Below are 14790 nucleotides of genomic sequence, written 5' to 3'. Positions count from 1 at the left end.
GGCACAAGAAGTCAAAAAACACAGCAGAATGGAGTCATTTACTATAGCAGTGAATTACTCCATCTTCTGCAACATCATAAATATTGTTGACAACGGCCCATAGACTGGAAAAGTCCAGACAGGGAACTTGTATGTTGTTACATTTACATCCTTTATCTCATCATTTTAAAATTTATTGACTTGTTTATTATCTATGATTCTCCACTGGTATATATGTTTCTCATGACAAATTTTCTTTTGACAATTTTTGACATTAACATTCAGTTTTATAACTACATTTCTGGGAATTTTTTGTCCTTATCTCTAAATTAATTGGTTTAGCCATCATTGCCTATATTTTTATGCCATAATTTCCCCCTTTCTTACATTCCTAATTTTGCTTATTTTTCAATATGTTGGCATGTAGTTTCCCGGTGATTTATTTCAAAATAGAATGGTATGAGGAATATATTTTCTGGATCATTGTATATATAAAATTGTCTTTTATGCATGAAAGATAGCTTGCCAGGGTATATACTCCTCATATGTTTGAGGGTGGTAGCATGCTTTCCTGGCATTTAGAGTTATATACTAGAGCATTCACTTTGTTCAATCAATTTAGAACACCTTGTAGTGAGGAATGGAAATGAGGGTAGAGGAAGGAAATAGATACCTCTTTTCATTTTTTCCTACCTCATCTCCAAAGTTACACAGTAATGGGGACGGCAAGAAGAGGAATAAGTGGAGAGATATTTAGAAGTAAAGTCTGCAGAGCCTGGTGATTGACTTGCAAAGCAGGTGAAAAAGAAATCTAGGGTGGCTTCTAGATATCTTGCTAGGCTGACTTGGCTGTTCTTGCTTCAAACTTGGATTTAGGGTTAATGTAATACTTTTGAGATTATCCTCCAAGCTCTTTTCCTCACCATCACATTTTAATTTGTAATTGGACTGTATCTTCAGTCATTCAAAGTCCCCACTAGCTGAATGATTTGAAGAGTTTGAGGCTTATGAATTCTTCTCAACAAACCCTTCTCTTAGTGATTCTTTACTCTGAATTTTTATTGTAATTTAACCAAATTTCTCTCACCACTTATCACATTGTATTGTAATTGAAATAGGTTGCCTACTTGTCTATCGCCATTGGACTAGGAACACCTCAAAGGGCATACTGTTATATTTATGTTTTTACCAATGCTTGGCACTGAGAAGAAACTGAAGCAATAATTATAGAATTAGTGGTCATATACAAGAAATATGCGTTTACAAAAAAAAAATTTTTTTCACATATAGGTAGCTTGTGAGATGGCTATATTTGAAAGCATTTTCATTATAAGAAAACAGAACTGAAGCCAGACTCTTCAGAATTCCTCCAGTGTATCATTCATTCATTTACTCATCAATGTTATATATTTAGGTACCAAGCACTAACTGAGTGTTGAAGATGGAATGAATGACAACATCCAGCTCTGGAGTCGATCAGGGACTAAAAAAGGAAGTGCACCTCACTTAGTGTTCCCACCATTTCCCCTAGAGGGCAAAGCCTGACCTTGAGACCAGGTGGAATTGTAGGGGAACTTCAGAAGTCAGGGACCAGGCCTCATTGGTCTTGTCAGGCAACGAATAAGCAATCAGTGCATGTTTGTTGAAACACGTTGAAAAAAAAAATAGTCATCTTCATCAAATGAACTTTAAAACGGAGATGATCTAAATTCAGATGTATTTTTTAAGTCCTTTAAAGTTTAACTGAAATGCAACATAGAAATTTATTTCTATTTGTACTAAATCTAATCGATTTTGTTAATATCCAGGAGTCGGGGATGGGCAAGTTTTAGAAATAACGTGGCCTCGGCATTTAAGAGCCTGCTAGATGTGAGATCAGTTGAGAGCGGAGGCTTCTGGAAGGTGACCCCCTTTATCTGGAGGGTGGGGGAGGGAGTGTACACACTTGAGCCCTTGTCCTTGAAGGGGATTGAGCGAGCCGAGGGGAGGGGTAGGCGGTGCTCGGGTTTCCAATCACAATGGAGAAACCTAAGAGGCTGCGGAGGTTGTGGGGCCCCGCCCCCTCCTCCCTCCTTGCGGAGCCGGCGCGGGAGGAGACGCACGCGGCTCACATTGTCTTCTCCGCACTGCTGTTACTGTGGTCTCCAGCGCCTTCTCTGTCCTGGTAGGTTTCGGCTCAGGATCCTGAATTCTGGCTCACAGACAAGCTGGTGGGACGTGCGGGGGAGTAATTGTGTGGGGAGCCGCGGGAAGGAGGAAGAAGCACATCTCTCCTCCGTGGCCTTTAGCTCTGAGCATCCGGCCTCGGGCCCTGACTGCCGCTCGGTTTGGGGCGCAGGGCGGGTCGTGCCCTGGCGGAGGAGCAGAAGGCGGAGGGTAACAGCGGCGGCTCAGGGGAGTTCTATCAGGGGAGAGACTTGTTGCATTTGGAGCTAAAACCGGGCCCTGCTTGTCCTTGGTGGGTTCATGGCGGCTACATCACCCCCACGGCCTGCTGGCGGGTGTCGGGACACGTGCCCGAGTAGCTGGGGGAGGGGGATGGAACCAGGTGGCCAGTGAAGGCTGGACGGTCTTTACCTCGAATATTTCAGTCTACCACCAAGGTAATAGAGAAATGCCGCTGCACTCGCTGGGATGAGGAGAAAGGCACCTAGATGACCAGCACGTTTGGCGCTGTACTTATCTTTACCCGGCTCTCAGCCTTTCCGGGAGCTATGCGCCAGTTCTTTCCTGCAGGGCCTCTTTTCTTGATGCTTAGGTGCTTCGTTTACTTTACCAGCCTTGGGTTCTCCAAGTAAAGAAGTCCTAGACTTGTCCCCACAGACCTTACTCAGGGAAATCTCTAGCTTCTGCCTGCCCTTGTGATCTGCTGTTGTTTGCTGCCTGTGCCCTGAGGAGGAGATGGTTTGTGCGCGCCGCGAGCAGTACAAGCTGCAGTAAGGGCCTGGGGGATGGGGGGAGGGGAGGAATTCAAAAGCAAAACCTGAATCTTTAAAAGATTACAGTGAGAAAGATTCTGCAATTAAGGCACTCGTTTATTTCTAATGATTTATATCCACCGCAGTGAGGAGACATAAGGGACCAAGACTCAGAGACAAATTTTTACTGTTTGTCGTTCTTTTTTTTTTGTTTTTTTGTTTTTTTTTTGAGGGAGAGCCTTGCTCTGTCGCCCAGGCTGGAGTGCGGTGGCGCGATCTCGGCTCACTGCAAACTCCGCGTGCCGGGTCCACGCCATTCTCCTGCCTCAGCCTCCCGAGTAGCTGGGAGTACAGGCGCCCGCCACCACGCCCGGCTAATTTTTTTTTTTTGTATTATTAGTAGAGACGGGGTTTCACCGTGTTAGCCAGGATGGTCTCGATCTCCTGACCTCGTGATCCACCCGCCTTGGCCTCCCAAAGTGCTGGGATTACAGGCTTGAGCCACCGCGCCCGGCCCGTTTGTCGTTCTTGTTCCTTACAGCCTGCACTCTGATGTTGGCACAGGCCTGTATATCATGCAGACCATTTTCTTCTCATTTCTTAAAACTCCTTTTAAGGAAAAATTAAAGAAAAGCACTTTCTCCAGAAATACCTGAAAGAAAATCTGATTTGAGCCTTTAAATTGTACTTCCTGAAGTTTTCTAAGTCAAAAGGTCTGTCAGAACAACGCATCTGTATTTAGATAGCCACGGTTTCTGGATTTTCTTTATTTTTTTTTTTTTGAGACAGAGCCTTGCTCTGTCGCACAGGCTGGAGTGCAGTGGCGCGATCTCGACTCACTGCAAGCTCCGCCTCCCGGGTTCACGCCATTCTCCTGCCTCAGCCTCCCGAGTAGCTGGGACTACAGGCGCCCGCCACCTCGCCCGGCTAATTTTTTGTGTTTTTTAGTAGAGACGGGGTTTCACCGTGTTAGCCAGAATGGTCTCGATCTCCTGACCTCGTGATCCGCCCGTCTCGGCCTCCCAAAGTGCTGGGATTACAGGCTGGAACCACCGCGCCCGGCCCTTTTCTGGATTTTCGTTTTCCACTGTTTCCTGAGACCCCTATATGCCAAAATGATCGTAAACAGACCATCTAACAACAATAAACTTAAGGGCAGAACAACTATTCATGTGTGTCCTTCGTTCAAGAAGAGATGCAGCATTCTTTCTTCCGAGCCTGCTTAAAATGCAGGCCCTGGCTGAATTAGTTTCATTTTAAGGTCATCTATTTGTGGAGACACTTGCACAACATTGCATCTTTCTTCTCTCTTTAGCATCCACTAGGAAACTGTAAGTATGATCTGTAAAGGCGGAAGAATCTCGTTTTAATTTATCCTTACAGATGGGAGGAAATATTTTTTGGAAAAAAAGTAGCTATAAGACAAAATAGTTGTTACACAGTTGTCTCCAAATTCAGATACTTTATTCCAACTCAGAGTCCTGCTAACTCTTACTTTACATATACAGTTAATAAACTAGGCTTATTGCTTAGTCCATTGCAGATTAGAATTAAAAACTAGACTGGGAAGCACTGGTACAGTTTGAGACAGGTACGGTGGCCTCAGATGCGACAGAGTCTGACATAAAAAATAAAAACTAAGTGAAAATAATGGACATTACAATGGGTCACTAAAATTATAAGTAATAATTATGAAGAAAAGGCTTATTTGCCATCTGTATTCTCTGTTCAAGAAGGCAGGGTGGTATATATTTAGTGTACTATAAATTGCCATGGAATTGATGTTTATTTCTGTAAGTTTTGCTGTTTTTTTTCAGTTATCTAGAAAACATATCTGGATATCCGATGGCACACATAACATTTGTTACTGTGCAGATCATTCATTTTCCAACAGGTTTCGGGTTTTTTTTTTTTTTTTACATTTTGGGGGTCTTTAATTTGGATGGTTAGACAAACTGTTTTAGAGACTGATTGTCTCCTAATGTGATCCCCTGAAAGGACAATGTATTAAGTGTCTACTTTCCAAGAAGCTTCTTAGGTACCTTAAAAGGAATTCAGGTTGATATTTTTGCAGACTTCGCATAAAAATTATTCATTGCCATTTTACAGTCACTATGTATTAAGTATGCACTCTATGTCCAGTACACTGTAACACATTTTATGTGAGACAAAGTAGAAGAATCAGTCCCTGTCTTCCAAGAATGATAATAATCATTAATAGTAGAAATTATGTTCAAAATTGGCCATTTATTCTTTTTATCCAAGCTTAAATATGAGTTAACACTAGACCCAAACTTAGTTTACATAATAGTTACATATACATTCTTCATAGGGGAAACAAATTAGCTAATTTACACATAAATATTCACAGTTTTTTAGCCAGAAATAGTAACAACCTACTAAATGCATGGACTCATAGGGTGAAGGAAGAAATCCAGTTCTAATGGGCTTCATGAAAGTTTTTACCTAAATGAATTCTTCCATTAAATGGATCTCATGGTTTTTTGTTTTTTTTTTTTCTTTTGAGACGGAGTCTCGCTCTGTGGCCAGGTTGGAGTGCAGTGGTGCCATCTCAGCTCACTGCGAGCTCTGCCTCCTGGATTCAAGTGATTCTCCTGCCTTAGCCTTCCCAGTAGTTAGGAAGGACTACAGGCGTGCGCCACCATGCCCAGCTAATTTTCATTTTTTAGTAGAGACGGGATTTCACCATGTTGGCCTGGATAGTGTCAATCTCTTGACCTCGTGATCCGCCTGCCTTTGCCTCCCAAAGTGTTGGGATTACAGGCATAAGCCACCACGCCCAGCCCGGCCTCATGGTTCTTTAAAATACATTCTGCTTTCTAGAATATCATTAGGCTGATTTTAAGTTGTACTTGAGTTCAAAATTGCAACAGTATCATTTTAAGGATGATCTCTATTTGAATTTCATATGCAGATATATGTGTAACGTTTTGATTCTTTTCTTGCAGTGCAAAATGGCAACTCTTAAGGAAAAACTCATTGCACCAGTTGCGGAAGAAGAGACAACAGTCCCAAACAATAAGATCACTGTAGTGGGTGTTGGACAAGTTGGTATGGCGTGTGCTATCAGCATTCTGGGAAAGGTACATTTCAAGAACACCATAGATGATAGAGAAGTTCAGCATGTGTACACAGTTTCTTTGGGCCTTGGAATTTTATTATATCTCTAAAAGATTTCTTTTTTTCCTGAACAATTTGAAGTTGTAGATGTAATCCCACTTCACTTTTAAATATTTAAGCATTTATCTCCTAAAAGAATTATATTCTCCCTATGTGACTGTGATAGTTACTGCACTTAGAGAATTTAACACTGATGTAATACGATCATCCATCATACACTATTAACATTTAAAATTCTCCATGTTGTCAAAAATCTCAAAATCATACCATTTATAGCTATTTTCACTTCAGTGCGAGATCATGTGTTTCATACACTTGTCATGTCTCTTCTTTAATCTGGAACTGTTACTCAACCTTTCTTTGTTTCTTCTGTCATTGACATTTTTGTAGCATCCAGGTGAGTTCCTGTAGAATGTCCCTCAGTTTGTCTGTCTGATGTTTTCTTGTAATTCAGCTCGGGTTGAATTTATTGGGTGGGATTGGAACTAGGTGATGTCATGTCCTCCTTTGTGCAGACCAGTCAGGAGACACATGATGTTCAACTTGTCTCTTTACTGCTGAACTTAATCCCCTGGTTCAAGTGGTCACAGCAAGCCTTCTCTACTGCAAAGATCCCTTTCCCTCCTTTAATTAATAAGTAGTCTGTGCATGCATGGCTTTGTGAGTTTGTGGGAATGTTCTGTTAAGCCCTTGAAGCTTTTACCTATTGGTTTTATTTTGAAATGATTTCAGATTTACAGAAAATTTGTAAGAATGGTAAAAAAAATAAAACTTTCATAAATACTTCACCGACATTTACCAATTCTTAACATTTTGTTATTTATGCTCTCTCACCATACATACACATATGTGTGTGTGTGTGTATATATATGCTCATAGGTAGATAGATTTGTGGATACAGAGATCTATGGAAATAGATATAGATGTCCACGATATATGTGCCTATATCTATAGATGGCTTTTTTTCTGAACCATTTGAAAATAAATTGCAGATATTATGCCCTTTACTTCTTTTTTTTTTTTTTTTTGAGACGGAGTCTTGCTGTGTGGCCCAGGCTGGAGTTCAGTGGTGCGATCTCGGCTCACTGCAAGCTCCGCCTCCCGGGTTCAAGCCATTCTCCCGCCTCAGCCTCCGAGTAGCTGGGACTACAGGCGCCCGCCACCACGCCTGGCTAGTTTTTTGTAGAGACAGGGTTTCACCATGTTAGCCAGGATGGTCTTGATCTCCTGACCTCGTGATCCACCCGCCTCGGCCTCCCAAAGTGCTGGGATTACAGGCTTGAGCCACCGCGCCCGGCCGTGCCCTTTACTTCTAAGTCCTTCAGAGCAGCAGTCCCCAACCTTTCTGGCACTAGTGACCAGTTTCGTGGGAGACAATTTTTCCACAGATGTGGGGTGAGGGGATGGTTTCAGGATGAAATTGTTCCACTTCAGATCATCAGGCATTAGCTAGATTCTCTAGATTCAGTACTGGCCCGTGACCTTGGTTTTGGGGACTCCTGTTTTAGAGTACATTTCCTTAGAACATGTTCTGAGATAATCAGTGCAATTATCAACATCAGGAGATTTAACACTAATACTATACCGTTATCACCTTCTACTTCAGTTTTTCTTCTTTACCTCCATAGGCTTTTGGCCTTACTTCATATATATCCTTTGTAATTCAAACCACAGTTAAGCCTTCTTTAGTTCTCAAAGACTTTTGAGGAAAGAAGCCCTTTTCTTATCTCACTGAATTGATTCCTTATTTCTTCTGATGGCTGCCTTAAATGTAGGAACAACAAAAACAAAAATGCTGCCTTGCCTTCAGGAGAACACACTGTCCCTTTGTATCATATGTAAAGGCTGCTTGAATAACCCCTAACCAAGCACATTTCTGTTTTCAAAGTTTAAATTCTAAAGCAGCAAACTGAATCTTTACTGAGAAACACTTTTATCAAAAAAATAAGCTAAAAAACGTAGTGCACACCAATGAACATTTTATCCTTTTGTGTTTCCTTCTAGCTAGTTTCAGTTGACTAGGTAACTATCATTTAGGATAGCATCTCCCTTAGATTACAGGGAATTGAAATAAGCAGAATTTCATGCTCACTGTTCATGCCAATAAAAACAGTATTCCAGCTTACATCCTTTTGAAAAAAAACATTGAGTATATGCCATGTTCAGAGAGAAAATGCTTTATTTTAAACAACCTTAGGAGATAGGAGCTGTTCATATACTTGCTGTTGGATGAAATGGCTGATGCTTAACGAGCCCGTCCACAGTGTCACATGCGGCAGTGGTAGAGCTGTATTTTGAACCCGGGGCTCTGAACTCTTCACCGTGGTGACTTTATAATTTTCATTTTATTATTCAATGCTACTGTTTAGGCATTTAGAAAAAAATAAATGCATTCATTAAATACTAGCTAGAGATTTTTCTTTCCTTCTGTTAATCTCAAAATTTGGGCCTTTCAGGAAACTATATCTGACCTATCATGATTCTATAAGAAGTACCTCTATGATGTTTTAATCATAAATTTTATTTTATTTTATTTTTTTATTTTTTATTTTTTTTTGAGGCGGAGTCTCGCTCTGTCGCCCGGGCTGGAGTGCAGTGGCCGGATCTCAGCTCACTGCAAGCTCTGCCTCCTGGGTTTATGCCATTCTCCTGCCTCAGCCTCCGGAGTAGCTGGGACTACAGGCGCCCGCCACCTCGCCCGGCTAGTTTTTGTATTTTTAGTAGAGACGGGGTTTCACCGTGTTAGCCAGGATGGTCTCGATCTCCTGACCTCGTGATCCGCCTGTCTCGGCCTCCCAAAGTGCTGGGATTACAGGCTTGAGCCACCGCGCCCGGCCAATCATAAATTTTAAACTCTCTTCAGTAAATAATTTAATTGAGACTGTGCCTGGAGTTATATAACACTTTGGCTCAAGTCAAGGGCTTGAGAGAATAGCCCCTGCTGCTACCACAGTTGGAATCTTCAGATTCAGAGACTGTGATTTCTGTTTTTCTTTTTTCTTTTTTTTTTTTTTGAGATGGAGTCTTGCTTTGTCTCCCAGGCTGGAGTGCAGTGGCGGGATCTTAGCTCGCTGCAACCTTCACCTCCTGGGTTCAAGCAATTCTCCTGCCTCAGCCTCCTAAGTAGCTGGGACTACAGGTGCGTGCCACCACGCCCGGCTAATTTTTTGTGTTTTTAGTAGAGATAGGATTTCACCGTGTTAGCCAGGCCGGTCTCGAACTCCTGACCTCATGATCTGCCTTTCTCAGCCTCCCAAAGTGCTGGGATTACAGGCATGACCCACCACGCCCAGCCCTGATTTCTGTTTTTCAATCTAGCGTTCTTTTCCCTTTATCTTTTGCAAAATGGAGTACATTGCCTTAGAGATTATTTGGAGACTATCTAACAAAGAATATTTTTGAAACCATAAATACAGAAAAGAATGACTGACTTGTTGAAAGATGATTTTACAAATTAAAAATGTCTTAAGTATTATTTTAATGGTTAAAAGTGGTTCAAAATTGTGTTAATACATGATAAAGATTAGAAATCCCACTAGCTTAATAGAGAAAGGAAAATAACTCTGCATGTGGGTGTTGGTATATTACTTCATTTATTCCTTTCTGTAACCTGTCAGAGGATATTGTCATGTATATGCTATGGTTGAAAAAAACAAAAAACCAAACATCCAAGATGACACATAGTAAATGCCAGGTCTGGCCTTTTTGAGCTCATAGATGGTGTACTTTGCCCCCAGAAATTAAATAATAGTATAGCATCGAAGAGGTCGAGGAGGGACATGCATTAGCTAGATTCTGGAAGCCCACTAAGGCTCCCTAGTACAGTGTCCCACCGTATGAAGACTTGGTTATTTTTGGCTTCTACTTTTGCCCACTCTCTGCAGCCCGTTGCTTATATAATAACCATAGAGAGCTTTCATAAAACTAGTAGCTCCCCTACTTAAAACTCCAGTCATTTTACAGTGCACATATGCTACACATATACATAAAATCCCATGAGGCCTCACAGATCCCTCCCTGCCTGATTTCGCAGAGCAAAGCAATGGAACACACAACTCCAGGGGCACCGTACACACGGAGGCAGCAGACCTGCCAGTGCAACGTGATGGTACCATCTCTGACTTCATCTCTTCTAGTTTTCTTCTGTCTCCCAAATGCCAGTCTCATTTTTGCTTAAACTCTTTTACTTGCATTTCCCTTCACGTGGAATGTTCTTCCCTAGGCCACAGGGTTGACCCCTTCCTATCATTCAGATCTTACTGCAAATGCATGCAGGCAGGCCTTCCTTGCCTTCCGATATAAAAGTAAACTTCCTTCCCAGTAGCTTCAACATCTTCCTGCCTTATGCTCTTAAGAGCATTTCTGCCTTCAGAGATTAGCCTGATTTGTTGTTTGTTTAATTCCTATTTCCTTCCTGATATATTCCATGGCTTCAGAGACTTTATCATAACTGTATACCCGAGTAGCAGGATAATGCCAGGCACTTATATGATAAATAAATGAATACTTCTGCCATTACTAGTAAGCTGCACTCATATTTTGTCAAACTTTGGTCATGGCTTTATCTTCTACTGCCAGACTTTACTTTTGCCCCATTATCCATCTCAGACTCTGCATTTTAACCACCAAGAGAGGAGGAGCTGAATGTCGAACTCATGTTGTAGGGGTCATGAAGAGCTTTGAGGCAAGATTATCATAAATCCTTAGCTTCTAAGTCTGTCTTTGGTTTGAGTGTTTATCCTTGCTTCAGTCAACTGTAGCCATGTTCTTGTGGACAAACACAGTATAACAAAGCTCTTAAGAGGAGCAAGGTAGGTACAACGACAAATTGCAAAGTAATTTTGTAGTGCAAGACTTGGCTTAAAAGTAAAACATAATGAAAATTTGGTCTTTGTACAACCTACCTTTGGTATTTAAGCCAGAAACATGCTCAAATAGTATTTTAATAATAACGTAGAAGTAGCATTTCAGAGGGGAAGAAACAAACTATTGAATAAATGGCACTTACCCATTTAGCTAATTATTTGAGAAAGGTTATACCTTTTCCTCCTGCAAAATTGTATGCATACTAAACACTTGGAGATATATATATATATATATATATATATATATATTTTTTTTTTTTTCTATTGAGAGAGAGAGTCTTACTCTGTCACTCAGGCTGGAGCACAGTAGTACAATCTCTGCACACTGCAACACTCTGCCTCTCCGATTCAAGTGATTCTCCTGTCTCAGCCTCCCCAGTAGCTGGGATTACAGCTGCGTGCCACCACGCCCGGCTAATTTTTGTATTTTTAGTAGAGACAGAGTTTCACTGTGTTGGCCAGGCTGGTCTCAAACTCCTGACCTCAGGTGATCTGCCTGCCTCGGCCCCCCAAAATGCTGGGTTTATAGGCATGAGCCACCACGCCTGACCACCACTACTGGTGGTAGTGGAAGAGGGAGAATATATGGCTGTGTTTGGTCCACTCAGGGCTTTAGATTAAAAGCCTTTTTGTTAAGTCTGTCACAGAAGTAGAGTAAAAATAAATACGTTTTTAAAAGCCATTTTAGTGATATATTAAGCAAGCTTTCAACAGTGGTATTCTTGGTATCTAAGTGACCTTGATCCATAGTAAGAATACTGCTTTTGCAGTTAATGTAAACCTTGCCATTTCAAACATTATAAACATACTTATAGCTTAAGTGAAATATATGTATGGTAAATTCATTTTATAAAATATGTGAATACAGAGGGAGATTTATTTAAGCCAAACAATACGACGAGTACTTAGGCACACATCTTCTATTTGCACGCCTCTGGATTTGGGTGATATTCAGTGCTGCAGATGCAGCTAAATTCAGTGTTATAATTATTATTTAAGTGTTGGATCTCTTCCTTCCTTTTCAGCCGCGAATGCGCTTCTCAGGCAATTCTCTACACCCACTGAAACAAAGAGACAGGATCTGAGATCCTGTGACATCCTTTTCTACTTAAGCACTAAATTGTTTTGCCCTGTTGACTTCAGCAGCACACATGTGATGTTACTAAAATAAGAGTGATATTCCCAGTGCTCAGTACCTTAATAGAATCATTGTAGCTATTATCAAGTTGTATTTCATTAATTTAGGACCTAAAAAACACAAATGAGAACTTTGTGTGCTCTTATCAGAGATTTGCAAAGAACAAAAGCAGCTTTAAAGGTGTCAAAACATCTTTAAGGAAAAATGGATAAAAATTCATGCCAGTATTTGATATACATCGAAATGAGGAAATGTTTTGTATCTGATCCCAAACTCACAGAGTCGTCATTTCAAAAATCTGTAAGTAATTTGGTTGCTCAGAGCTAAGGACACATTTGATCATCGGGAGGCCTCAGTCTTAGAGAAACCCTCACAAGCAAGCCCACTGTAACTCACTTCATGAGGTCAGGCAGCCACTTAGATTTTAGCAACAGAGGACAGTGTTTCTTCATTGTCCTAAGGGGAGCGAGACTTGCTTTATCTGGCAAGCTAAGTAGGTCAACTTTTCCTATTGGCTGTCTCCCAGCTCTGCTGCATCTCCGTCTGGTGGCCCCTGCCGCCTGTGCTACTCCACCTTATTCTTCAAAGTGCTTCCTGAACTCCAGTTACTTACCGCTGCCCGCCCCCCACACCCCCGTCCCCCACTCCTCCATGAATACCCTTCACCTGTGTAGCTGATCACAGTACTATTCTTAGAACAGCATGGGCTGGTTCATTTACAGGCAGATTTTTTTTTTCAGCCAAAAGTATACTGAAAATACTGTATTCAGGGGATGCGAAACCCACATATACGGAGAGTCTTTTGCATCCTGTGAGTACTGTCCTTTCTGTATACTTGATAATGCCCAGATTTTGGTACACTCGGGGGTCCTAGAACCAATCCCTTGAGGATCATATATTGAGGAATGACTGTAATGGCATTTTAAGCTGGGACCCAGAATTGAAATATTTTACTTAGCTGATATTTTTGCTAACAGCCATAACAACAGTAAAAGCAAGGACTCTGGTGATGTTTCAATAGGAGGGATAACCATTTTATAAATAGTTTATAAATTATAATTTCCATAAGATAATGGAATTTCATAGGTGAAAGGTTGCTTAGATGCATGTAAACCAACCACTTTTTTTTTCCTTTTTTCTTTCACTTTTACGTAGACAACCACCTTTTTTTTCCCTTTTTTTCTTTCACTTTTATGTAGACATTCTGAGAACATTTAAAGAGTTAATAATTCCAGGCCGGGCGCGGTGGCTCAAGCCTGTAATCCCAGCACTTTGGGTGGCCGAGATGGGCGGATCACGAGGTCAGAAGATCGAGGCCATCCTGGCTAACACGGTGAAACCCCGTCTCTACTAAAAAATACAAAAACACTACCGGGCGCCTGTAGTCCCAGCTACTCGGGAGACTGAGGCAGGAGAATGGCGTGAACCCGGGAGGCGGAGCTTGCAGTGAGCCGAGATCCGGCCACTGCACTCCAGCCTGGGCAACAGCGCGAGATTCCGTCTCAAAAAAAAAAAAAAAGTTAATAATTCCAGGCCCAGCGCTGCCTATTCCAGGCCAGGCCTGTAATCCCAGCACTTTGGGAGACCGAGGTGGGTGGATCGACTGAGGTCAGGAGTTCAATACCAGCCTGGGCAACATGGCAAAACACCATCTCTGCTAAAAATACAAAAATTAACTGGGTGTGGTGGCATGCACCTGTGATCCCAGCTACTCAGGAGTCTGAGGCTGGAAAATCACTTGAACCTGGGAAGTGGAGATTGCAGTGAGCTGAGATTGCACCGCTGTACTCCAGCCTGGGCAACAGAGTGAGACTCTGTCTCAAAAAAAAAATAAAAAAATTATGACTCCAGATAAAGATTAAATAGTATATTCATTACTTTAGATTGTATTTTGAGTGGGGTACAGAGAATGACAATTGGAATTGAAAACAAAAGAAATCTGAGACTGGACAAATCTCAGGCACAGATTTGGAGTGATCTCATGAAGAAACCTCCCAGTCCTAGATTCTTCTGCCCATAAAACTCTCCTTCCTTTCCCCACCAAGACATTTGAGTGGATTAGAGCCACCCTGAAAATTCCAAGCTTTAGCCTGGGTTTCAAATCTCGGTGATTTAAGCCAAATCTACCCTCTCAGAAAGCCTCCAAATTGGGGTGACCTCAAGGATGGACACATTGCCCAAGGTTGTTTCTAGGCCTGAGTGTATTTTTGTTTTCACCATTCCCTCCCCCTTAATATATAGACTTGTATTCAGTAGGCCTATTCCTGAACTAAGCTGGTTTCCTAATGAATCTTTAAGTGTACATGTTCTTAAAGTATAGTTTGTACCATGTGAACTGAATCCTTGTTGAGTATCTATCTAAGTCCATGGTAAAATTCCCAAGATGTTTAGACCTTGGTGCTTAGCCATGTTAAAGATCTTTCTTTGGGTTAGATTGTGAGCTGAGGCATCCTCCAGTGGCTTAGGGTTCTTTTTTTTTTTTTTGAGACGGAGTCTTGCTGTCACCCAGGCTGGAGTGCAGTGGCCGGATCTCAGCTCACTGCAACCTCCACCTCCCAGGTTCACGCCATTCTCCTGCCTCAGCCTCCCGAGTAGCTGGGACTATAGGCGCCCACCACGTCGCCCGGCTAGTTTTTTGTATTTTTTAGTAGAGACGGGGTTTCACCGTGTTAGCCAGGATGGTCTCGATCTCCTGACCTCACGATCCGCCCGTCTCGGCCTCCCAAAGTGCTGGGATTACAGGCTTGAG

At 41.9% G+C, this 14790-nt stretch overlaps 1 protein-coding gene across 3 annotated transcripts in view; it reads left to right on the top strand.

The window, feature by feature from the left end:
* Positions 1–2035: 2035 nt before the first annotated feature.
* LDHB (lactate dehydrogenase B) overlaps positions 2036–14790 on the top strand; it is a 24615-nt gene continuing 11860 nt past the window's right edge. For 2 of the 3 annotated variants that reach the window (XM_023209094.2, XM_023209092.1), the window contains exons 1-2: positions 2036–2143; positions 5867–6001. In XM_023209094.2, coding sequence (XP_023064862.1) covers positions 5873–6001 — 129 coding nt within the window. In that variant the 5' untranslated portion in view covers positions 2036–2143; positions 5867–5872. Of the gene's footprint in view, positions 2438–5866; positions 6002–14790 lie in introns of all 3 variants that reach the window. The other variant, XM_026452219.1, reaches the window with a different exon arrangement.

This window comes from Piliocolobus tephrosceles, chromosome 10, assembly GCF_002776525.5.
Source record: "Piliocolobus tephrosceles isolate RC106 chromosome 10, ASM277652v3, whole genome shotgun sequence".
In the NCBI taxonomy this organism is placed as follows: Eukaryota; Metazoa; Chordata; class Mammalia; order Primates; family Cercopithecidae; genus Piliocolobus; species Piliocolobus tephrosceles.
Note: the sequence above shows the minus strand (reverse complement) of the source record. Positions and strands in the feature narration are given on the sequence as shown.